We start from the raw sequence: 27,138 nt of genomic DNA, 5'->3' as shown, positions 1-27,138 counted from the left end.
AGGGTCCGAGAACTGAAGAGGCACTCGTTCCTCTTTCGTTATCGTCTGCGGCTCTGTGATAGGTATTTCTCTGCCTGACTTGGAAGGATCTTCGCGTGCTTTTTCCACCTCATCGTGTCTTTTCTGTTCTCCCCAGAGAGGTAATTATGGCGCGCGATAGGAGGTGACGTCCCTCACTTTGATTTCCAATATTAATAATAACCATCACAGTGACAGCTTCACGGTGGGAATACTGAAAAAGAACCAACGGCGCTCGGAACGTCAAGAGATCCGGTAAGCAAATGTTCATCTAATCCACGCACGGGTGACTGTGAAGATGCTGGATGTAGTGGTGTACGTGGTGCACTGGAGATGGAAAAAAAGAAAAGAAAGTCGAGCGGCCAGTACAGACTCGACAGTCGTCAGTGGTGTTGGCAGGAGCAAGATTAGGTACAGGAATTAGGATAACCTAGATGGTATCATTACGATATCACGGACCGTTTTAACATTTCATGCTCTTTGATATTGAGCCTGCTTGAGGAGGCTCTGGGGTCCGCGAGTTGTGCGTCCAGGCACCGATCGTAAAATTGGACAAAACAATGCAAAGAGCATATCGCTGGTGGTTAATCAAAGTGGAGTATCTGGGAGGCAGCAGCGCACAGCTGCTCTGAACATTGCGGACTCGGCACTTCAAATGGAATTCACGCCAGTTAATTTCAGCCATTAACGCGCTCACGAAAGGATCCAGGTATTGTTCTCGTGTTTAATATTGATGGTAGGGGGAAGGCAGCATTTCTATCTCCGTATTGATTGTTTAAAATTTATTGTGTGTGTGTGTGTGGGCTGAGGTGTAGGTGTTGGGTTGGGGGGGGGGGGGGGGGGGGGGGGTAGCGTGACGAGGGGGTTACAGTATAATAGTAGCTGTATCCAGTGAAATCTTACGCCAAGGGGTCCCCATAATGCTGCAAACATTTGCAGCAATCTCAGCGATCAGGTTCGCCGCAGCTACAGTTATTAAAATGCATCCGTGGGAGGAATTCATCGAAAATCCAGAGCACTTCAGTTTTATTCCTAAGGCAAGTGGAACGTACATTCCTAACTTTAGTAAATCAGTAGGGTTTAATTGCCGCAAAGCGTGCTGTCTCTCAGTGAGAGACCGAAGACAACTATCAATGTAGCAAGGCAATTGCAAATTTAATTGTTGCGGACCTCTGATCCAAATATAATTGAAGAGGACATTAAACACTGACGATGTATTGGGGGTCATTTGTACACACGTTGATGTATCCTGTTATCGGAATTAGGAATTAATGGCATAGTAAAAGTATGGTGTAGATCTCATGTTACGATAATGTTGGTCGTTGTCCGTCGTAACGGCGATGCTGCGTCGTTTACAGAACTGCGCGTGTGTAAATATCTGGTTTGACAGACGCAAACCGTATCTCTCATTGTCATATTGTGTTAGGAATGGACGATGGAATGCTCCACGTTACTACAATGAAAAGTCTGCTGGTGTCCGTTTTGCTTTTGAGCATCACCTGCGGTCAGAGGTAAGGTACAACTTTAAATACCTAATTTGATCTGTTTTGTCCCCTGTTTTGTGAGAGAACGTTATGGCTGTTTATTCTCGCGGTGTCAGTCTTGGCTACAGTATTTCTTTTAAATACATTTCACTATTATATCCTCTACGATCTCTCTACAGCCTCTCTCAGACCATGGCTGGAACGCTCAAGGACGCAGAAACTAATGACAATATCACCATATTCACGAGGATCTTAGATGGACTGCTGGATGGCTATGACAACAGGCTACGACCCGGGCTGGGAGGTAATAATAATATTAGTGATAATTATAAAAGTAATAGCATGAAGCTTCATAGTTGATCAGCATATTCATCATTTACAACTCCCATATTTGGAATTAAATACGAAAAGTAAATACATAAGCAAAATCATGGTAGGTTCACTTTTTCCAGAAATTGTGTAATGTAGTGTTCAGGGGCATGAATGAAAAGTCATAGAAACCAGGGGAAAGATGTGAGGTTAGGTGCTTTTGCTGTGTGTGGTTGCCTAATCCTACATGCTCTACACAACATTTCTCCATGGGGAGGAATTTGTACACAGGAGGCCACTGGGAATGCAGATGGAAGAGAAGCATGCAAAAGTGGATAGAGCTATTTACAGTGTCAGTTGTGGAAGTACTATTTACAATGAAGCAGGTCCCATAGGGGCAGTTCCTAAGTGATCTGTAAGAACTGCTATAATTCATATAGTGAGTTACATTCACAGTTTATCACTGTTACAGAATTCATGCCTATAAATGTGATGCAAATATGTATATTCTTTTGTACTAAGAGACAATTGGGCCAGGCTCAAGCAGATGAAACAAACTGTTGCAAAACAAATTTGGTGTTTCTGAGAACATCGAGCTCTTTAAATTACATCCAGGCAAACTAGAACAGTCTTCTGCAATGCTGGACCTCTTTTTCAATTCATGAGCAAATTTGTTGGTGATCATTCAAGTAGCTGGAATATTTCATGGAGCACAGCAATCACTGCCATTGATCAAACCCATGTGCAAATGAACTGCCCTGCCAACATTTTCTGAATTACTGCTGTCTTGAAAGCACACTTCCATCTGCAGCAGATGACCTTGGGAGTCCAAGCTCTTTTCATGAAGTGGGAGTTCATTGTGCATTTGCTCACACAAACAACAGCCTGGCAGTGTAGGAGAAAACATTGCCATGGTCAGTTCTTGTTACAGAAATGAAAGAGCATTTGCACATCTAGAAAAAAAGACAGCCTCTTTTAACAGAGGTAATGTTCAGTCATTCACTGACTTGGATACATAGGTGGATAGATACTAATTAATTTCTTTTCAAATATGTACAGTTTTTCTGGATGTGCTGATTAGTATTAATTAGTGTCTGCATCTATGGTGTCACTATAAGGAACTCTTAATCAGAGCACTTTCATACAGAAAGACTTTTTTTTCAACCAATACAAATGCTCGGATATTGAATAAATTATTCCATCGCGCACAACATCAACAACTCATTCGTGATTGAATCTCAAGGAAAGTGAAAACACAAGAAAAAAAAGAAAGGGTCCAGTGTACACAGGTGATCATGAAAGCAATAGTATTTGTGTGATGGAGACCAGTCTTAACTCAGCACAATGTCACATTTTTGTCCAGCGTGTTCAGAGCATGAAACTGGTGACCTGGCAATACTTAAGAGCAAAACACAGTTGGCCAATGATACGCCACCATCTGGGAGGCTATGAGTCACAACATCTTTTCAAGACTGAGACTTCATCATGATCCTTGTGTGTCAAAAACACCAGGTCGCAACAACCCACACATCAGCGGCGTAACTATGAGGGGGCAGCAACACGCTTATCATTCGCTGATATGACAACCACTAGCTCCTAGTCCTCACCTATATCAGAGCAGGATGGTGTTAGAAACACCTCAGATAACATCAACAATGATGGAACCAATGTACAAATGTTGGTTGACGTATAAATGTTTTGTGTAGACAACCCTGAGAGACCTCTGTGATGTTGTACACAGTGTTAGGATAAAACATGAATTGTTGTGTGCAGTAGGCTTATTGATGGGGACGTCCTCACTTGCTGTTGTTCCTGGGGAGTCATCCTGACCTGATAACATTCCTGTAGGACAGTACATCTCCACCTGTTGCTGATGTAACAGCGTCTTTCAAGATGAGAATGTATTGGTCATGCAATTGATGTCCTGGTAACTATAGGACTCACTTTAGTCCCACTGAACATTTGTTAGTGTAGTGTGCCATCATGGACCAGAGAACTGGTACATTTTCCAGGCTGTTCAAAAACAATGGGGTACAATCCCACAAGACACAACCTGAGGTAAATCTGGTAACAGGTGTACAGGTTATATTGTTTCCAGTGGTGGCCACATACTGTACGATATTAGCCTGTTAATTTCATACTTTCACACTTGACCCCGTGATAGTCAGTCTGACATATTTTAATCAGCAAAATTAAGTTATCTGTGCTGTATCCATTCAATAAAATTGATATTTCATGTTCTACAGAAAGGATTGTCAATTTTTCCTTGTAAAAACTGTGTGAATTTGTTCCAATTATAAGGGATGAATTTGTTTTGATGGTTTTTAATTATGAGTATATAACTATAAAAATAATAAAAAATAAAAAATCTCAAGAACCTCAATAATTTGTTCAGCTTAGTTTTTGGCTTTAGAACTCATTTATGTGCATCTTATGTGGAGACTATCCTTGCGGTATTGTTTAACTAGCAATAGGCACATATAGAAGGCCTGAAACATACATGCAGGATATGATATAATAAAATCCAAGATTGTTTTTACTAGTTTATGAGATTTTTTCATAGTTATCAAGTTTGCATAATTGAAAGGAGCTATGTACTACATATAAGCAAAACTAAAATAAATTAAAAAATGTACATCTTCCATGAAAATATAAAACACATTTTCAAAGTGATAAATTGGAGTCATACAGACCTTAAACTCAAGCACTCAAGTGTCATCCTTGTATTACAGCTAACCCTCTGTCTGTTCACAGAAAAGGTAACTGAAATTAAGACAAACATCTTTGTTACCAGCTTTGGCCCGGTTTCAGATACTGAAATGGTAAGTCCTTAATTAAAACAAATGGGTCTTTCACTGCAAAGTGCTACTCTGCATGCACCAGAGCATACATTTACATAAATAAAACTTAAGTATGGCATAGTTTTAAAATTACACATAAAATTTTCCATTTTGTGATTATTTTATATTTTGGCAGTATGTACTGCGGATGCGTTGCTTTACCAGCTGACCTAGTCACACCAATATCTCTGTGCACTAGGAGTACACTATCGATGTGTTTTTCCGGCAAAGCTGGAAAGATGAACGCCTGCGTTTTAAGGGACCAATGGAGATGCTCCCTCTGAACAACCTTCTCGCCAGCAACATCTGGACCCCTGACACTTTCTTTCTCAATGGAAAGAAGTCCATCGCGCACAACATGACGACTCCCAACAAGCTGCTTCGTCTGAAGGATGATGGGACCCTGCTCTACACCATGCGGTGAATGTACTCTGCGGTCATAGCTCTCTGTTCAAAAGGCAGAGAGTTGTGTTTGCTATGGCAATAGTTTAGAAATCAGCGGATCAGGGATCATGTGTCAAAATTAGTGTTAGTCACTCACAATTTAGCAGCTCCATTGGTGTTGCTGAAATACTTTGCAGTTCTTTTACTATACCTGAGTTGACATAAATTTTAAGCTTCAAATAGATATACGTGTTGACTGTAAGTGAATCTGCTGATTTCTTTTTTTCTATTTTTAAATTATGGGTACTTGAACACTGCTCTTGAAAACAGATAAGCATGAAAGCAAGAAGCCACAGTCCACTTGCTTTATATTTTACCTGTGTCCTATCATGAGGTGTATGTGATTTTGAAAGTAAACAGTTCTGCTTTGCTAGCAGATTTGACCTAATGTTTGAAGATGACTGCAGTGAGAGCAAACTTACTAATTTAAGGTCAGTCTACATGTACTGTTTGCACTGTTAACTGGAACATTCAGGGAGGCCTTGGTAAAACACAGCTCCTCTTCTATATGGTATCATAGGGTGTTTCACTATTTGCAAACCAGTTCTCTACTGTTTTATTAACATTCAGCTGATTTGCAGAAATACCGCTCAGAGATGAGATACATTACCCGGATGTTTTGTAATGCATTAGTACTTTGATATATGGAATATAGTTACAAGAATTAAAAACAGACCCACATAAGCATCTGCAAAGGTGGAATTTTAAGAAAGAGAACTCATAACTGTATGTTGTCTTAACAGAATACGTGACACCAGAGAGGTCTGTTCCAATAGCATTAGATTTGACCACAACGTGACCTAAGTATTAGGCATTCTTCTGCAAATTCATCTTCTTTGTACTAATATAAATGATGTCTTAACTAGGAAATGAAAAGGAATGTATCTGGGGGTACCAATTCTAGAAACAAATTGATCTGCTTCAACTTTTACAATATAGTGCCAATCACATCACATTTTATGGCACTGCCAAGTTTTTTAAAGGCTCAATAATTGACTCCTTAATGCATTTCCAATACTGAAAAAGATGTTTGATATGCATTTCATGCACTCACTGCCATTTGGGATCTACAGTGAAGAAGCAAACCTCCCTCACTGCAGTGAAAGGGTGCAATATTGCATTTTCCTCTCCCATGTAGATTCTTCAGCTACTGCTAAATTCGAGAGCATTTGGTCAAGACAGAGCTATGAGCAAAATGCAACGAGTTTTGAACAGGTTACATGTTGCTTATTGAGACAACTGTGCGTGTGTTTAATGTGTTAATTTAGGGTTTTTTACTGACTTATGTAAAACAAGAACAAAACTCACTTTTAGCATGACAATTGTGTCTGTGTTTTTACCAAAGAAAGTCTGTATTCTGAATGTTTTTCAGAAAATAATCCCCTTGTAAACATTTTTAGCTGAGAAAAATTTACTTCAGTGCATTATTTGATCATTCTACAAGCAGGCCCTTATTAAAATGATAGAACTTTAATAATATATGTATGGATTTTGTTGGAAAGAAACTAGACCATTTTCTAATATAAGTCCATAAATATAAGTCCATAAATTAAGACTGTTTATATTATTTTATTTACCTGCAGGTGTGGTTTACCTCAACAGGGCAGTGAAAGTGTATTGACCTGGTTTCTTTAAATAAGCTTTTAGGATGATACAGTTCATAAGAACATGTGAAATGTGCACAGTTCCTGTGTGGATATTACAATTAAACTATTGAACTACATTGTTAAAACCCTTTACATTTTTAAACCAGCACAAATATTATTGGATATTTCTGGTGACAGCCTTGTTGCATGGCATTACTCTTAACTTTACCTTTTTTCAATAGTCAAAGGTAGTAAAATAACGAGCACAACATAAAAACAGGGGTTTGCTCATTGGAGTGATAGCAAGAGTTTTATTTGGCTAAATCGCAACATACATTATCAATGTTTTTACGTTACAATGCCTAGCATTGTTATCAATAGAACAGATTTAAGTGATGCTGCTAAGTATCTGTGCTCCTTCAATCCTCATACTGTGGAAGCAAGAAATAACATTGTGAGCACTGCTGTTTCCTTTGTCACAAATGAAGGTGGACCACATTTTCCCTGCAATCCCATCAGATGTAAAGGCAGGAGTGGGAAGAGTTTGAAGTATAGCTAATTAGAGAGTTAAAAATGTGGATAAAAAGTAGATAAATGGTCAGAAAGCACAAATTTCATATTTACTCGTAAATCCTAATTTTTATTTGAACCTTGAGCTGCAGAATATGTAGATGTGCTCAGATATGTAGCACTGTCCATGGAATAGAAAGCATACTCATGTCTCAAAAACATGCTCATGTTTACATTTATACATGTGTGTGTTTGTTTTTAAGATGTCAAAGTAAAATGTCCATGTTTCTACTAATACAGTAATAATTTAAACAAGGATGAGTTCTGCACAGCCAGTGCTGTAATTTAATTTGATTTAGTTATCAAAACATGTACAGGCTGTGGTGATATTTCAGAATTTGTTGACTTTAGTTCTCTATTGGCAGAAAAAAATATTAAACAATTAAATGATGACTTCAATTAAGTAATTATGAATTGAGAGGGAATGAGAACCAGAGTATTTTTTTAGAACAGGAGCTGCAGAAGACCCCAGCCTGGTGTGAATTAAATGATGCCATTAACATTGTCTTAATATTGCACTTTTGTTGTGTTTAACTTGGAATGTATCTGGGTCTTATTTTGAAAGAACAGACTAAACAGGTGTAATCCTAATACAAAGATAAATAGACATATGGTGTTTCTTAGACGTATGGGAATAATTATGGTAGGATATTGTAGCAACCACAAGGTGGCAGCATAGTAGTAAGATTAGCAGCCTGTTTCACAACAGAGTGGAGGAGCCCCCTCTTCGAGTGTAATGTATAATGCCATTGTGATAATGTAAACACTGAAGGAACATATAATTCTTAAATACCTAAATGCATGCTATTTAATGGATATGGAAAGATGGATGAAGGGATATATGTGTATTATCCCTGTTTGCTGCTCTCAGATAGACAATGTGGACTTAAAGGAGATTTGCTCGTGGTTCAGAGAGAGTGCTGTTGCTCAGTGCACCATGGGGGGGTGCCCTTGTTGTAATGTTCCCTAAATCAGCGCAGGGAGAGGTGTGTGTGCAGACTGGGAATCTGATTAAGAGGCTGAATGTCTGAAGTACAGTAGAATGGTGTCACTGTGGATATGATGTATTTGAGGGTGATGATGATAGTAACAGAGAATATGGTGATAATAAGCAATATTGCTATGATCATTGCTATTCAGTCATTATCATAATCAACAATAATAATGATTGTAATTAATTTATTATCACGTAGATGTTAACAACATCAAAGCAAAACAATATTATGATTATCATTATCTTTATGACTATTATGGTTACAATTACTTCTATTATTATTTATCATCACTAATTTATTCATTTATATAATTTAATTTCAGATTAACCATCTCAGCTGAGTGTCCCATGCAGTTAGAGGATTTCCCTATGGATGCCCATGCCTGCCCTCTGAAGTTTGGAAGCTGTGAGTAACCACCCGTGGTGGAATTCACTTCACACACATTTAAGCACACATTCTATTTAACTGTGGTAATGAACAGAAAAAGGAGAATTGTTTTACACCTTACACAAATCTTCTAAATTATGACACAGCCACAATTCAGTCAACATTATTACATGCATTGTGTCACAACATACATACGTAATATACTTAAGAACTGTAATTTCAGGTTCAGCTCTGGGGAAAGATGAGGCACTTCTGCATATTGTACAAAATATTGAGCAAATCTACTAAAGAATTCTAAATCACTCTGTCCCCTTTCAATAATATTCCAAAGTTTTGAAGTCTTTTTACTTTAAGGGTGCTTTCAGTATACTTTTAGTCTCATACTTCTATCAATTGACAGCTCTGTGATCCCGTTTACCTTGACTTGGCTTACTGGTGTTCACGAAGTAGTATAAATGATGTTAAATTATTGCAAATGTAAGGGTACTCGTTAATACTCCCTTAAATCCAAATTCTTTTGCTACTGTGATATGACATGGTTTCCATTGACCAACAATTCACATAATTTATCAGATTTTGTAAGCTCTCACAGAAGATGTTTAATCCCATCTGTCATTTCCATGAAGGAAAAATACCCTGAATGAGATTTGTAGAGAATGCTGTCTGTGTTGCTGCACAAGATTTCTCATTGGGCATCTAGTCAAATTCACAGTTTTTTTATTATTTCACAGCCACCATTTAGGCATTGAGACAACAACTCTGTGTCCGAAATCAAAGGCTAGGTATCTACAGTTAACGTCTACAATTTAGTACAAGAATATGCCATAACACAGACAAACAGGTTATGATAGCTGTGCAGAGGTATGGAGGACAATGACTTTATCATCTTACAACAGCATTGCGGGTTGTATTTCAGAGTGCCTGTGATAGATTCAGTGTATTAAATGTTGCATAGCAGGAAGCATTTAATAAGATGATTGCTATCAGATCCGTAACAGTAAAAATGTTGTTGAACATGTCATTTCTGGACTTAGCATTTCTTTTTCATCCCACTTTATTATTAAAGTATTCATGTTCAAAATTAATTTTGTAAATTATAGTTAAAATACATGAAAAGTTTTGAATTCATTTATCACTACTGAATTGTTATTTATATATTTCAGAACCTCAGTACACGCTGTTGCTTGCAGAACTCATTGTGAAATTCAATGAATGTTAAGGCGTAGCCTAACTGAAATATTTGTTTTGGAACATAAGAATTTACTGGGATTGACAAGAGTTTGTGGAATGCATTAGCATCATGTTTTTCTGGTAATACTCTGCTTGTTACTAATGAAACAATGATTTTCATTGTTAACAAACTAAATTTCTTAATTACATTAAATTGGCAACACTTTCATTTTAACAGATAAGAACTTAGTGAATGTTAAGTAGCAGCAGAGGATACACACATACTTAAGAAAAAAATAGTTGATGAGAATAGTGGTCAGAAGAAAACCACACGCATTGAAACAGCTTGAAAGAAGTCATTAATGTTTCAAAATTTATACAGAAACTGACTTGATTCTTTGATTAGATTATGTTCTAAGTACTGTTTTGACATTGTATGTCCAGAAAAATGAACATGAGTTGAAACTGTGTATTGTACTTCCAATAATGAACTTGTATTCCTTTTTAAGTCTTTGTAAATTAAAGCAGGGCCCTTTACAGATTTTTGTCATACTTCATAAGACTATTACTCACTCTGAAGTAGGACTGTATTATAATGTGGCATCGCCACTGATTGACAGAGAGATTAAGATTAGCACCTCTAGGCGCATAGACGTTGCTGACTTTAAGGAGGGGTGACATGGTCTTTAGTAAGAGGCTTTTCTTACATCACAGTAACCAGCCATTGTCACAGTGGCAGAAGGCACATCAAGCTACATTCTGAGGACACACCCCTCATCTGTCTATATTGAGATATGGGCAGTGTTACATCCCATTTGCAACTTGGGTTTGTGCCCTGCTTAAATGTTCAAATGAGGACAACAGGAACCCTTCCTGTGGGTTCCCTCCACATGGGACTGAGTTACAGTGAAGCTCTTGCCTGCATGCCTCTCTTTCTAGCTTTCTCTCTGCAGTAGATTACAGCTGTAAGAACTGGCCTACACTGGGTGTTTATTCCTCTTCCAAATGTTAAAAGCCCATTTATTGTTACAGTGGATTTTATTTTTGGTTGTTCCCAAAATTACAACAGCCATTTCTTTTAGGGTTATGGCATGCTATTTTTGGATGAGGTAAGATTTTAATGTAGGTTATTTGTAAAAATAGAAGAATATCTCTGAAGAAGCAAGTTGGAGCATAAGCCTACCTTTAGTCATTGTTAACAGCTCTTTTGTCTTATATTTTTTGCCATGTTGAATGTCTCCCCAATATTTACAGAAGAATAATAGAACTGGCTATTTCTGCATCACTTGTCACACATTAGTAAGGTGTTTCAGAACACTGGATGACTTGCACCATGTGTCTACTCTGGAAACAAGGGATTTAGAATCAAGTTAAGGGGGGTGGGGCAGAGACTGTAAATACACTCAGGTTAAAATGGTCCAATGAAATCTTAAGCTGGCGGTGGTGAACTACCATGTGTGCTGCCATTTTTGTCTGCTCTATTTTTTAAGTCTTGGCTTCCCTGTCTTAATCCCTATGAGGTTCCCAGTAGGGAAATCCCTTTACTTGGTCATCACCGGAAGCAATCAAAAGGGCCTGTATAAAGATCTGTGTATATATATATATATATATATATATATATATATATATATATATATATATATATATACACATGTATGTGTGTGTGTGTGTGTGTGTGGATACTCTTTCCAGGGGAGGGCTGTATTACTATGATTAGGAGAATGCTTGATGTATGTGTTGGTTTACATGAGGGATTCCAATGAATATTGGAGAGGCTCATTTCTCAGAAATGGTTCTCTACCTTCATACCTTCACAAGCACTATTAATCCCATGAGTATCTTAGGGCCTCCTGATTTGGGGCCTCTGTTTGGTCGACAAAAAAGGGACTTATGGGGGATGATGTTTCTGGGTCATTGAACAGCAATACCCTTACTACTATTACAAGTGGCTACAAGCATATAGCCCACTGTGACCCACTATGGACTGACGTATTGGTGCCATACGCCACGCAGTGGGTCCGGACTCCCCTCCATTCCATGAAAGACTGTATTTAGTTCTTTTCTAACCTAATTTGACAGACTGGTTTGGGCCAGTAGCTAGGAATCAGAGGCATTGTTCTATGAAGGTAGGTGTTATTTGCTCAGAGAGCTGCTGAATCACCCTTTTTTGTTACTTCTGCAGCAAGCTGTGCAGTCTTCCAGATGGACGTGAGCAAAAATTTTTTTCACTGTCAATTTCTGTTGGCCCACATATCACTATATTTGCAAATAATATGGGGTTAATTATGTTTAAATACATAAACTCAAAGTTTATTGTTAGCAAGTAACTAAATACTTGAACTAATACTTGAAACGGATTAAGAGAATTGTTAACTGTCATTTACATTCCTCTTGTGGATGTGATCCCATTGGGGCACTGGAACCTAGCCATTTCTGAACAGATCCTGAATTTGGTTCAGCCTGCTAGACCTGTGTGTCTCAACCCTTCACATTTGCCTCAGGAGTCTAAACTTACTATCTATTCTTCTGTAGGTCTGCATGAAGTCAACAATTGAGGTTATTTTTTAAATGCAGATAAGGGAGATTGGTTACGGTATAGCTCACAGGACTGTACTGAGTCTTATCTGACAGAGCTGTCATCCTGTACGTCTCTCTCCCTCTCTCTGTGACAAACATTTTCACTCCCTCATTCTCTCGTCCTCTTTCTGTGACAGGTGTTCTCACTCACACCATCTTTGTCCCTCTTTGCTGCCATCTGGCTGCACCCATATTTTATGCTTTCCCTTGCTTTTTCACATATTTGTTCACAGACTTAACACCAGAGCTTGTGTTTCAATACAAAAAGGACATATAAATTATGGCTGCCATTTAACCTGAAAATACACACTGCATATGCAGATCTGTAGACTCCAGATGCTTTAGTCTGCCACACATCCATCATCAATAGACAGACGGTGTCTGGTGTGCTGGTTGACCGTCAAGAGAAAGGTAGTGATGCTGCTATTTGAATATATAGTTTGATTAATATAGCAGTGGATGGTATGAGTACATATGGTTTTGTGCAGCTTTCTTTGGTTTTATGCAGACTGAACATAATAAAACAACTGATGGTATGCCATGCTCAATAAATACTCTTTACCCGTGATCTTAATCATAGATCTCAACACAACCTTGGTAAAAGAGTTCACAACAAATACGTCTTCTCACCTCCCTCCACATTACAATTTTCATTGAGCCATTGTTTAAGGATTACCTACACACTGGTACACAGATGCAACAAGGACACATATGTAACTTTAAAAACAACAGGAATAATATCGACTGCCCAGACAACGGGATGGGGGAACATTGAGGGTCTTGAAGCAAGTAAACGCATAACATTATATAAAATTCATTAATACAAGACTCCAGAAAGGTTGTATTAATTATAAAAACACATGCCCCTTAACTAAGGAATACCAAAAAAGGCATTCCGCTTCCCACAATAACTCACCACTAAACACATTGTCCAAAGTACACTTCTACATCGCATCCTATATCCAATATCCAACATTTGGACTCATATGATCTGACCTGCAAACACTGTCAGAGTACATGCACAGACAATCCTAATGAGCTTTGGAATAGAATCTTGTATAGTAATATTCTCCCAAGCCGAGGTGATTGAGGTTACTACTGTGGTTCACATTACTTTACATTACTAAGGCCTTACTTTATGCTCTTTTGTACCTTGTGTTGCAAGTCGGTCTGCATAAGTGCCAGCACTTCTACAAAGGAAAGAAAGTGAAAAAGTTGAAAATGGCAGAAAATCCAATATGGTGTCAAGTGGAAATTGCGAAAATTACCATTAGGAAGAAATACATAACTGTCATGAGAACTGTGAATCTATTGCGAATGTTGTGTTTGCGTAATGTATCATAGCATTTGTCATAGCATCGGGGATTTATGAACATTTTCAACTGTGGAAGCTTAATTATGGTGCCTTTTGCTTACCCATAGTAATAATAATAGTATTAACAATAATGATAGTGTCTGTGTCATCAAAACATAATCCCAATTTTATGAATTAGGCACCCTCAGTCCCCTGTTGTTATTTCTAGAGCCCCTTGCTGGCTGGGAGGTGAAAAGGGAAAATGGTGTTAAACCATAAAAGACAGCTTATTTGTTCACTGTCACCCAAATAAGCTTTTTTTGTATATACTGTAACTGAAAAACATTGCACTGTGGGTACCATTCTGCACTAGCATATATTTGTGTTGGGAAATCATGTTAGATTAGCACCTGGATGTTGAAAGGTTATATGGTTCCTAGTTTTCAGATATAGTGGAAGTGGAGGAATGTAACTTTGTTGAAATATTGCATGAATGGAGTTGGAGAAAATGACATTTCCGCACCCGATGACACCATGAATCTGACCTTACAGTACAGCAGAAATACAGGAGATGTTTGTACCTTATTTTTCCACATATCCTAAAACACAGCAGATTTTTATACCATGCTTTGAATTCAAAAAGTAGCCACACAAAGGTAGAGCTACATGAGTAATTTAAAGAGCTCAAAGAGGAACAACTGCCTTAATTCTGGACTTAAGAGGGATAGACTTTTAGAGCAAGTTCAGAAATAAAGCTCACAATGATTAGAGTGCACACAAATGCATAGATGCAAGTTCTAGCTGAATTCATTTTGTACTCCAAAGAAACTGATACAATTTCAATTTTACTTTGTAGCATTTTGATGAAAGTGTAGAGAGACAGAATGACAGAGGAGGAATTCAAGATTAAAAATGACACATTAACAACAAAAAAATTGTATTCAATTTCTACTGTTAGATTTGACCCAGTTTCAAACAATGTGAATTTATGACATCAAATGCATTCATAAATGTGCTTTCCTTAACCAACCACATTACTTGTTATACATTACATTTCATTCAATAATAGTCTTAAACAGGCATAATTTTATACTTTAAATGAAGTATTTTTTCTTTCTCACAGGGGTAAAGGAAAAATGAAAAGTACTGTAATCTTAAGAGTTTGCAGTTGCAATGTACACCTAAAGTACAGGCATACCCTGCCATTGCTCTGTATTACTACAGTATATTAATCATGGTTACATGCAGACTGGATTACACCTTCCCTCTTTTTGCAAACTCAGAACATGTCACTCATATTGAAAGGTGCCCTGCTGGCCACATCTGTGCTACTTCCGATCACCAGGTATCATGTAATCTGTGCCAACCTCAGTCAGGGTGTTTGTCCTGTGCTTTTTAAAGAGACTGAGGTGGCAGATGTCATTTTTCATCTGCATAAGATGAACATTTGCACTCATATTTATCATTTAGATGTCTTCTTGGTATGTAAATACTCTCTAGCTCCATTACAACCACATTACCCGTTTGCTTCATATATACCCTTCACCAAGGCAAACTCCCTTAAACATTTATACACCTATAAAACTGATGACATTTAGCAATGTATTTAACCTGCTTTAAATTTTATATACCTATATATTGTAGAATGTGTTTCAACATGTAATTTTATTTACTTCATCTTCTCTAAATCAGAATGCACATATTCAAATAACAAAAAAATCAAAAATCACATTTTTATCTTGTGCTTTAACATATATTTTAGTTTGTTTTTGAGTATTCATTGAAGACAATGCACATTTAAAAAATCTTCTAAAAATGTGCTGCTAATAATAATGCGCATTGTTTTGCTGTAACAGGAGTCAAAGCATTCAGACAGTTTTTTAAAGGACCTTAAATATGTAGGCCCCATTGTTGGCTTAGTTGTACTAGTGGCACAAGAGACCTGTGAGGTTAAGTAGTTTGACCAGGAATAGTCTAGGGATTACGATGTGTTTTAGTCCTGTCGTCCCCCATAGAGCTTCAAGACCCCTGTTAAAGGTCAGCTTAGAGGGTCTCAATGTATTAAGAATCCCAGGCTGGGGTGGGCTTCCGTTTTCTGGGCTTACCAGCCCATCGCTGTCCCCACTTCTGCTCAACCTCTCCACAAAGTCATTACATGATGAAGGCTGTGTACCCATAATTGTGTATGTTGAGGGAAGGAAGTTCTCCAGAGTTGCCCTGATCTGTCACAGACAGAGCAGACACAGAGCACAGTGGGCCAATGTTTGAGTTGACTGCAGCTGATGGCTGACATGGACACAAATATTCTGGCTGTATGAGTAAAGCCAGTTGACAGTTTTCCTAATAACATCTAATAAGATAAAAAAATATATATATATATATATATATATATATATATATATATATATATGTATGCTGTTGGGAGTTCAACTGAGGTCATGAACCCTCTCAGTTTTTTTTTATTGAAAGAACTTTAACAGACCAAGCCCTCCAACTTACTTTGCTGTGATCTTCATGTACACTGTATTGCCAGGCATATCATCCCACCTCCACCTCTGAATCGATCTGATTGAATAATGCAACGCGGATGGCACTTCTCTGTGTGTCTGCATTTCCTTTTCTCATGTCTGTTTGCACAGGCATGGTGTGTTGCTGTAATGTTGCCTATCCAGCACCAAGCTGATGTGCATGGTCATGCTTATTATATGGGAGCTGGCCAAAGGGACTCCCAGGTATCTCTGCAGCACTTTGAGGTGAAGGAAGATGTCAAGCTCAGAGACATCTCAGTCAGACATACCAACAGCACTTTTGCTTGACCTATGTCATGCTAGTGTTTTGCAGCACACACAGCTTCATTAAACAGTACCACAGCGGATGTGGCTCAGCGCTTCAGAGGTCAATTAAGTGGGTTACTGAAGACTCAAAAGGCCTAAAAGATTATCCTCACAGGAGTGTAGGATATACATTTCTATCCATGCTCATGATGTGAATTATAAAAACATGATTAAACTTCACAATCACAATTCTTTTTCATGCAGTGAAATGGTACTTCAAAGTTGTTTCTCAAGGATTTATGCTTTAACCTGAAATCACTTGCCAGGAGGACCATACTAGATCTTACAGTATATGCTCAAATAATTTTGAATATGTTGAAATTGATTTTTTTTAAAAATTGATTTTTATCAGGGAAAGTAGTGAATGGATTTAAACTGAGCTTGTTGTCCATAACCCCTTCTTAATATATGTCAAATTCTGGCACATTTTGGTGCTCAAACCTCAGAGATACATAATGACCAAACCTATATTTAAGAGAGATGGAAAATCACACACTTGCTTTGTGGTACACACCACATAATATTCACCCATCAGGACAACAATCCCATGTACTAAGAGCAGTATTAGGTGGATGATAACCTTTTACAGTATCAGGAGAAAGTCCACCACAATACAACATCCCAGCTCTGATACTGGTTTACCAGGGGGAGACAGCTGTGTTATCTTCTATTCCTTGCTCTTATCTGCCTGAAAATGTTATTACTCTCCAAAGCATATGTTGCTGTAACCTCACTTTCATGGAAAATATTGCACAGAACTAAAATTTTCCAAGAAATTTTGCAGAATTAGAGCAAATAGCTATTCAACAATTATTGAATGATTTTCAACCAATATGCATTTGTAGAAATGTGTGCTGTTCTAGGTTGTGGAACGTGGAAGTCATAAGATTTTTGTGCATTGAAAACTTTTTGAAAATTATCATACTTTGTAAGTGATATTCTGGTGGTCTGCAGTGTACAAGGCCTTTTTCAGATGCCAGATTCACCCAGACTGTAATCTTATATATAGATATTCCTACCGACACACAGAATCATAATCCTGGCTGGCTCTGGAATGTCACATCATTGACAAAGTGTACAGGCATATTTAAACTCTAGATAAGTGCCTATAACGTGTCTATCACCAGTGGGCCACAGGGCTCTGTCTTCTCTGTGAGAGACAGACAGATGCTGGGGTCGTTCCGCATTCAAATGAGATGCTTTGTGTTTGCAAGTAAATTTGGACAAAATACACAGTTACAATAAAAAGTATCAGCAAATTTCCCTTTTTATTCATGAGTTGTAACAATTTTTGATTTCTTCATCATCCATTTCTCCTTGGAGTTAAGAGACTGCTTGGATCTAAACATGTGTTGTGATATGATGTCATCTACCCAGGAAAAATCAGCTGATGATTTGCTTCCTCTCAGGTCATATGTCATTTTTGAGCACATAGTTGCATAATGGGAACTGTTGTTAAAGTTGAACTCACTGCCCTATTTAGCATTTTAACCAGTGTGTAACCTAACACCACCAACAATTTGACACCAGTCACCTGCCTCCTATCCATTCTGTGGGAGTCAGGGATAAATGCACAGCACTGCATTCATCATTGATCCTGGCTAATGTGTCATTTGACAGCAGGGCTTCATGAAAATGGGGCGAATTCCAGCTTTTTATGGAGTCCATGGACCTTAAGAACAAGCTTAACATTTAAATGGCATTTAACCAAGTTGCTTGCCATAGACCTCCTCGGTCTCATTGACATTGTTCATCTTGGGATTATTCCTTTTTGCAGGACCATGTGGCATTGTGTGTTACATACAATTTTTTAAGTAATGGATATGGAAATCACTTTCACAGCTTTGTAACCCCCAGTGATGTTGAAGTGTGATTAAAGGGTCCTGTGAAAGGCACATGTTTGTTGATTCTGCTATCACTTACTGTATGTATTTCCATAACTCCCTGATCATTTGCTTCCTTTCCCAGATGCCTATCCTGTCTCAGAGGTGGTGTATACCTGGACGCTCGGGGCAGCTAAGTCTGTGGTGGTGGCTGAGGATGGATCACGGCTCAACCAGTACCATCTGATTGGGCAAACTGCAGGCACTGAGGACATCTACACTAGCAGAGGTACACCGTGGGACTGTTTCACCTTGAGGATCTTCTTCAGTGCTGTGTCATCTAGCATCACTTGAGAATCATACCTTATAGTCTGTCATTGGACAGTTTGCTATTTTAAATAATGCATCATTTATCACCTAAACAATCAACCTCATCAAATGCAATTTGTTTGCCTTTTATAGGGTAAATCAGGTATAAGGGCTTCAAACCTGAAACCTATTGAGTCCAAGTCCAACTTTCACCGCTCATGTTTCTCGTGTGTACTACTATATATCTAGCTAGCTAGTCTTTGTGGCTGTTCTTGAAATACCAATAATAATATAATTCTTTCATTTTGATTGTACAGAGCAGAACCCAAAGCTACTGTGCAGAGTAAAGAAATTCTTTTTGAGCACAACACAAACAATAAATGAATCTCAGGGATTGGAGAACAACTCCCACACATGGCCAGCTGTCTCTAGGGCAGCAGAGGGGAAAAAACACTTATCCTTGTTCCGAGCCACTGGGAATCTAGGGTTAATCCGAGCGGTGGGGCCCGTCAAGTTGTGCTTTTAGAGGATGACGTCACCATGTTGGGATTGGCCAACGTGGCCATGACACGTGGAACTGAGAGGCATCTGGCTTAATTCCGTTATATAAAGAAGCAATACACTTTCAGTCATTGGCAGACGGGGTTATGAAAGGTGTGGATTTCTCTGCACTGCGTGCAGTAACATGCGTGCGGCCTGGATGTTTAACCTCTGCTTGCAAAAAAGAAAGTTGTATCCCCTCCTCCCGACAAAAAAGCATGCAGCAAATATAAACATGGAATGCTAAGCCTCCACATGGTTGCAGTCTGTTGAGGTCACTACATCCATACTACAGGTGATTATTTCGTGCCGACTGACTCATAGAGAGTAGCAGAAGAGCTGTTCCTTTGCCAGGCTGGCAGGGCTACACATTGGAAGACACAGCCCTGAGTGACATTGTCAAGCTGTCCATCTGCTCCACTATTCTTAGCAGACGCCCCAGTTGTTATCCCTCATGGGAATTGGAGTGGGCTGGTCTTAATTAGCAACCTTAATCTGAGGTCCAAAACCTCTTTCAAGTGTCAAGAATAGATTGTAAAAATGCTCACAGTTGCTAAATTGGGAATCAAGCCTAAAAATATAAATTTTACATTTTTTGTAGCAGATGCTCTGATCCAGAGCGTCACGCAAGAAAGACAACAAAGTAATCTCATGAAGGGACATGAAAATTGGTATGTATAGGACACAACTGACCATGTTCAAACAGGTGTCAGCCCCTTGCACAATACTGTGATTACTATTGCATGCAAGCAATGCATATATTCCAATACAGCATGTCCAACAGTAACACTATATACTCTACAGGAAAACTACAGTATACTATATTGTAAAATTACACAGATAGGGAAAGCAGAGTTATGCTTGGGAAAATACACATGGTGGAAAATATATACACTTGAAATTGGCAGTAGAAAATGAACTGCAAACATCACTTACACTGTCAAAACAACTCCCATGGCTAGGTGTGGAACCATTTTCCTGTCATTTTTGAGACACTCTCATCTCAACACAAACTGTTGCCTGTGATTACAGATTGATTCCCTCAGTGACAGCTGAAGACAAACTAAGAACTACTTTATTTGATTGTAATGTCCACATAAAGGGAAAATGGAATGTTATTTTAACCCCTGTGTCAAGAAATTTGTCTCTCTAAATAGGTATAAATGTAGGTACCCACTTTACTTACCAATTGACCAACATAGCAGCATTGTTCTCTGCAATGAATGGAAGTTCCCCATAAACGCTCCAAGCTCCCAGCAGAAAAATCCAACAAATGTACATATTTGCTGCCCTCAAATTCCCATCCGGCTCCATGCATCCAGATTCAGGCTCCCAGCGTAGGGCAGGGACAGTGAGTGTTAGTCATTGGCATGCAGGGAGAAGACACACTCACTCTCAGAAAACATGGTTCCCATCGTCCCGCAGAGCAGATACTCTCAAACTTTCCTTCGTATCCCTGTTACCCCCTCTGCAAGTCATCAGATCCCAAAATAATTCATTACCGGTATTTGTTTTTCTGCTGGGTTTAAGAGGTATGTTTCCCCAGCGAATGTGTTCAGGAGGAGCGGGCAGGACTGTGTGTGACGTGGACCTGTCACTGCAGGATGCAGATTGTGACAAGGGATTAGCCAGGCTCAAAAATCCGATTTTGCCAAGAGAAAGCAGAAGCCATCAGTGGATTTTCTATAGTTTATCAGACTCCACAGTGGGGGGCTGGAGCGGATTTTGTAAAAGCTTCAAATGCAATCTTCAGTTGGTTAACTGGATATTATGCTTTTTTCCCCCTTCTCTCTCTTTTCTATCGTTAATGAATCACCTCTTGCTGTTGCTGTGAAGGAGTGTGAAACCCCCATGTGCAGTGATATCTGACACATCTGTGATCTCTGTGATCAGACTGTATCCTTATGTCCTAAGCAAGTAACTGATAAAAGTTGTTTGTTTATGTACAATAAAGGATTTGGTTTTGAAATCATTACTTGTCAGGAAGTCAAGCCCACAGTTAAATCCTATTATTATATTGTTACATCCTATTATTACATTGTTAAGGTATTTTTTCTTTCCTTCTGATAAATTTAATCTGCCTCAGCTCCATGGGTATTCTGATATTACAAAACAGTAATCAACCGTAAGGTATAAAGCCCTGAAACTTTTATTTACATTAGCTGGTTCTACCATCTTCCACCATTTTGGAAAATTAGCAGACAGAAATGACTTCTTTTAAGCTGCTAACTCAATTTTCACTGAAGCTGGTATATACAGTATCATATCGACTCTCATACATCAGATGTATTACAGTCATATTTTTATGTGAAATCAAAACATGACTAATCAATTCACAGCATTGCAGTGTTAGATCAATAGTTGATCTTGAGAAACTTGTATGTAAAAAGACATAAACAACCCCCAAAAACATTTTTGTTATTTTATATACAGGTCTATATGTTTGTCAACGTTGCTGTTTTTACAGCTAATTGAAGATGTGTGGAGCATGCACTAGGTGGTGCTGAGGCTTACAAGCACTTGTTTTTTTTTGTAAAAGAGAATGTTGACATTGTAATGTCCTATTTAAGTTTTTGCTTAAATAAACCCACAAAAAACCCATATACACTCAGTATTCATCAAATCTGCAACATATAGATATTGTGGACCATACTTTATCAAATTCCATTGAAAAATGTGGTTGCTAGGACCAAAAGAATGTGTGTTATTTTCATATTTATTTTTGATGTTCCAAGAAATTCAACAATTCTTTTGTACAAACTGATCTGTAAAACTTTTCTTGCAGTAGTCTGTAGGTGAAATCTGTAGGTAAAGAATATGGCCTCTTGAGTGATTAATACTACAGGTACAGTTAAAGGATCAGAAATCTTGTAAAATTTATTTGAATTAGATAGATAGCTGTTCATGAATTTCTTGATGGTAACAAGAAGACTGTGGTGGTGATGAAGATGATGATGATGATAATGATTATTTGATTTAAGGCATTGGCATATTCCATATGCATGAGAAGCCACTAGCTCTATGTCCTTCTACCTGTTCTGCTCTGTCTGTGTAGATCTGTCATGCAGAACCTCTTATAGCTGGATGATCAGGGCAACATTCATTTTGACATGCTATGTTAATACATGCTTGCATGTTAATACAGTTTTGTGACATCACCAAGTGTCCATTGGAATACCGTTATCTCCTCCTATCTGCTGCTGTATCTGACCAGTTCTTTTGACTCCTCAGCAGTCTCAGCACTCTTCAGTAGTTTTTTATTTATTTTTTTTCGCTCATACCTGCAGGTCAATACACTGTGATGATGGCGCATTTCTACCTGAAGAGGAAAATCGGTTATTTTGTAATCCAGACGTACATGCCCTGCTTCATGACGGTGATTCTGTCCCAAGTGTCTTTCTGGCTGAACCGGGAATCTGTGCCAGCTAGGACTGTCTTTGGTGAGTATGGTGCACATAAGACACAGTTTTATAACAGCATAGTGGGGAGAATGTTAAATGGATCTGTTGTCACACAGGACCAGTTAGCAAGTGTAACTATGAAATAGATTTAAAAAAATGTTTTTAGTTAATTTTGTCCTTTGATGTACAGCATTATTGCTTATTATATTACAGTGGAAATTAGAATGGACTGATGAAGATGAACAAAGTTAATTCTTTATCCTTGTGGGCTGCTATTTTAAAGCAATTTATCAATTGAATGCTATGTTATTGCTGAGCTGAGACAACACTTTACAGGGAAATGGTTTTATTTCACCACCCACCAATAACTCGGCCTCTTTTCTCTCTCAGGTGTGACGACAGTCCTGACCATGACCACTCTCAGCATCAGTGCCCGGAACTCATTGCCCAAGGTGGCCTACGCCACAGCCATGGACTGGTTCATCGCTGTGTGCTATGCTTTCGTCTTCTCTGCGCTCATAGAGTTTGCCACCGTCAACTACTTCACAAAGAGGAGCTGGGCATGGGATGGCAAGAAAGCCATGGAGGCCCAGCAGCCAAAGGTGAGTCTGCAGTCCCTAAGACCTGGTGAATGAGAGTTGGGTAGGTATGACACAGGCAAGTGTGTATATAGCCATCAAACCCACCCGAGCATCTTATGATATATTGTTTCACACATATTGTTTCTTATTTTAAGGTAGTATATCATGGAATCGTTACTTCTGACACATTGTGTAATTAATACCATAATCAGGAGTTCTAAGTTCTACTCATGTAAGTTCAGTATTCGGCATTAATGTTAAAGGTATCTGTCATCTACTAAGGGAAACAGATCTTAAAAATTAATTGGTAATATCATGTCAACCAGAAGGAAACCCTTAAAGGAAGTGTACCAAGTGGCACAAGTTATTTCAAACCATGTGGAATGTAGTTATCTATTGAGAGTAGACAAAAGGCAATCACGAGGCAGATTTCAAGTCATCATGTTTGTTCTAAGTCATACACAAAGAATACAAATGTAGTTGTGAAGATGATTCGTCTGTTCTAAAATAATTTATGGCATGCATGGTCTATATAGTCAAATGTGTTCAGGTTAAGCTTTACAATATGCTTTTTATGAATTTTTATTTAAAGTTGAAACAGTTGTTTCAAAGAGAAGCTGATTTCCTTCAGCTTCTTATTGCTATTCAATTAATACAACCATATATTGTGTCCAGAAATCCATTATGAATGCCTGATTTTCAGAGGTTGAAAAATGTCTGCACAGATATGGAGCTTACACTTATAATTGGCTTTAATAATTTTAAATCCTCAAACTCATTTAATTCCAATGAAGCATATGGATAATTGCATAAGTATAAAGGGCAAAGGTACGTAGCAACTCCATCCCTAAGAAATGGTTCTTAATTGCGATTTTTATCAATTATGACTGGTTGGTAAATGTTATATCCCGTGTACTCCTTTACTTTTCCTTACTTCTCACAATGCACAAGAAATACTTAATTAAATACTTTCTGGGTCTGAAAGTCATGTCAGTATGCCTCACATATGCAACAATGTTATTTTGAACAGAATGCTTGAGTTTAATGTGTAGAGTCACATGAAGCTGCATTTAAAGACATTTTGAAATTATTGTATTCATCTATAGCTCCTCCCTCTATTTCTGCTCAAATATAAGAAAACACTTTCACTTTCCATTTTCAATATGGAACTCATTACTCAATTGACATAGACACAAATATTATATATCACCCAAAAGATGAGAATGTTGTTATGTATATCACCATACAGTGTTTGTCAATTCCGAAATTTTCTATGAAACGCACATTTGTGAACTGTTTGAGGGCCAAACCGATTGTAATCATCTTCATTGAGGGAGTGTGGTAGTTAAATTGCTGTTGGTCTTGAAGTTCAGTGTCTTTTACGATATTTGAGTAGTGGGTGAACTGCAGGTGATGAACTTAAAAACAGGATCAATAGCCTGCTGCACAAACTCACAACTCGGTGCCCGTTTTCAGGTCTACCATCGGCCACTTAACATCTTTTATGTAAGTCTCTTCTGCCAAATGTATCTATGTCTCTGTACATTTTCAAAAAAGACAAGCTTGCTTCTGTGTGTTTTCTGTGCCATGCAAGTCCAAAAATTCGGAACGGTGTCACCTCTGTCACTCGGCAGTTGCATTACATCACAAGTCCTTTGTTCTACGCAGAAAAAGGATCCCCTGGCGCTGTCCAAGAAGCCGAACAACACCTGCTCAGCAGGAGGGGTGAACTACACGCCCAACATTACCAAGGACACAGCCGTCGCCACCATCTCGAACAGCACTGCCGTGCAGATGAAGCCTGCTGAGTCCAAAGCACCAGACCCCAAAAAGACATACAACAGCGTGAGCAAGATCGACAAAATGTCCAGGATTGTGTTCCCGGTGCTCTTTGGAACCTTCAACTTGGTATACTGGGCGACATACCTCAACAGGGAACCTGTGATCAAAGGGGCGAAGTAACCCACACAAAGAACCTCCGCTCCAACCTTCAGCAAACTTCAGCCATATTGTTTGACAGACTGGATTGCCATAGAAACCAAGGCCATGCACCAATGCCTTGCACTGAATTTAAGTTAAAAGAAACTTTCCTTTTCATAAGTTGCATGATAAAAGCTAAATGGAAATACTATTGCCATGTTTGCCTTGGCTATTTTTACTGTACAATAGCTTACTAGGAATTCTTAAAGAATGTTGCATTTTATTCAATATGGCAAGAGTTTCTAACTTTGCTAATTAGTTCTTATTCTCAATGACTTTGTCAGCACTACATGGCATTTACATTTTGGTTATGAAATCAAAATGCTTTGCGTTAAGAAGAGAAACAGAACCAAGCCAAATGATATGCAAAATGCAGTTTTATACTCTATCAGTTATAACATATTTATGCCAATTAAAAGTGGACTTAAAGCTTCACAGATTTAGGATTGAACTCATGGAAGCTGGAACCAAGAGTTCCTGCTTCAAGCCGAAGAATAGCCATGTTAAATGTGTTGCCTTGAAACTGAGCGGTTCATTTGGGTGTGTGCACTGGAATTTTGTGCAAATTATTTTGAGAAGCCATCTTGCTATTTATCCATCATTGTGCAACTTATGAGTCATTTTATTTATAGTCAAAAGGCCAAACTGCACAGGACAGTGAAGGCAAAATATTTTGCTTTTGCAGTGTTGAGAAAAATGTATATTTTGTATATAATTTTTAGTTGTGGATCGAACTAAGCTTTTCATATATATGTGCATATGTATGCATTCTGCATTTAATACTTTCTGCTAAACCCCATAAATCAAGTGTTAAAGAAGGTTTGCTGCCACGCAGTGTTAAGTCTTAAAGGCACCTATGGTTTGTTCTAAAAAATAAAACCCAGGAAAATATTTTTGTCATGTATGCATGTATACATGTATACATCAGTGTGTGCTTGGAACATTCCAGCTACACTGTACCCATGGGGTTACTTTTCAGTTTTTATAATTTTCTCCAGAAAACTTGAAGTATTTGTCATTCCCATTAGATGTTCATGTTACATGATAATTATAAGATATATTACTTCTTATTTATCAGAGGACAGTCCCGGGTGGCCTTTAAGTAACACAAATGTAAACAGTTGTACAGAAAGGTGTGAAAAACGACAGTAGGTCTTGATAGCTTTAAGTGAATCTGATGCTTTTTTGATTATTGCTGCATCATGATCATTTTTATTGTTCATCAGAATTTTGTTCCTTTCCTTTATATTGTATTTTGGTAATACTCTCTATTGATTATTTGCACATTTAGTGCAAGTTCTGATGCTCTTCAGGTCTGGATGTATATTTCTCTTTACCTTTCTCTATATTGTGAAACCATCACAGTGTTTGGTGTAGTGTGACGTGAGGTTCCTGACTTTTTTGCCACTTTGCTTGGGAGTAGAGACGGAGACCTCCAAAATGGAGGATAATGGGGAAAAAGGGAAGAAGTCCTGAAAAAAGACAAAATGAAAAATAACTGTCATGTCTGTATTGTTTTGTTGTCTTATCATCACAGAGGTAGACTGAACCCCTGAATTTTGGACTATTTTGTCCCTTACCTATTCTGTAAGAACAATGACAATAAATGACTATGAGTATCTCCTCTTGAAACAGGAAATATTAGCTGTGCCAGTTAGAACCAGAGGAGAGAATACTCTGGATAAGATTACTGCTGATGCTTGATTCTATTGATGGGGACACTATTGGTAACTAATGCTATTGATGCACATACTATTAATTCCTAATGAATGGAGTTGAATGCTGACTTCAAATGCTGTTGATGGAGGAACTATTTATTCTTAAACGCAGTAATGAGAATGCTATTGATATATATTCCTATATTGACTATATATTCCTAATGTGATGGGAACACTGTTGACTCTTAATGTGATTCAAGGCAATACTGTTGATTCCTAATATGATGAGTGGGAATAGTATTCATTCCCCCAGGGCTTTATGAGGATGATATGAAGCC

The 27,138-nt window shown here is 38.2% G+C and overlaps 1 protein-coding gene across 2 annotated transcripts; it reads left to right on the top strand.

Annotated features, from left to right (window-relative positions):
• Positions 1-25,206, top strand: LOC118785453 (gamma-aminobutyric acid receptor subunit alpha-5-like). Of its 2 annotated transcripts, none has more exons than XM_036540095.1 (10): positions 1-273; positions 1,445-1,529; positions 1,682-1,806; positions 4,566-4,633; positions 4,851-5,071; positions 8,569-8,651; positions 18,477-18,620; positions 22,468-22,620; positions 22,972-23,183; positions 24,831-25,206. In XM_036540095.1, exons 2-10 carry the CDS (start codon positions 1,447-1,449, stop codon positions 25,122-25,124), a joined length of 1,383 nt encoding a protein of 460 aa, XP_036395988.1. In that variant the 5' UTR covers positions 1-273; positions 1,445-1,446; the 3' UTR covers positions 25,125-25,206. The 2 variants fall into 2 exon arrangements, with proteins under 2 accessions (XP_036395988.1, XP_036395989.1); XM_036540096.1 differs by lacking the exon at positions 1-273 and adding an exon at positions 658-727.
• Positions 25,207-27,138: the final 1,932 nt, after the last annotated feature.

The sequence above is a fragment of the Megalops cyprinoides genome, chromosome 11 (genome assembly GCF_013368585.1).
Source record: "Megalops cyprinoides isolate fMegCyp1 chromosome 11, fMegCyp1.pri, whole genome shotgun sequence".
Classification (NCBI taxonomy): Eukaryota; Metazoa; Chordata; class Actinopteri; order Elopiformes; family Megalopidae; genus Megalops; species Megalops cyprinoides.
The sequence above is the reverse complement of the archived record's forward strand: the minus strand, read 5'-3'. Positions and strand labels throughout refer to the sequence as shown.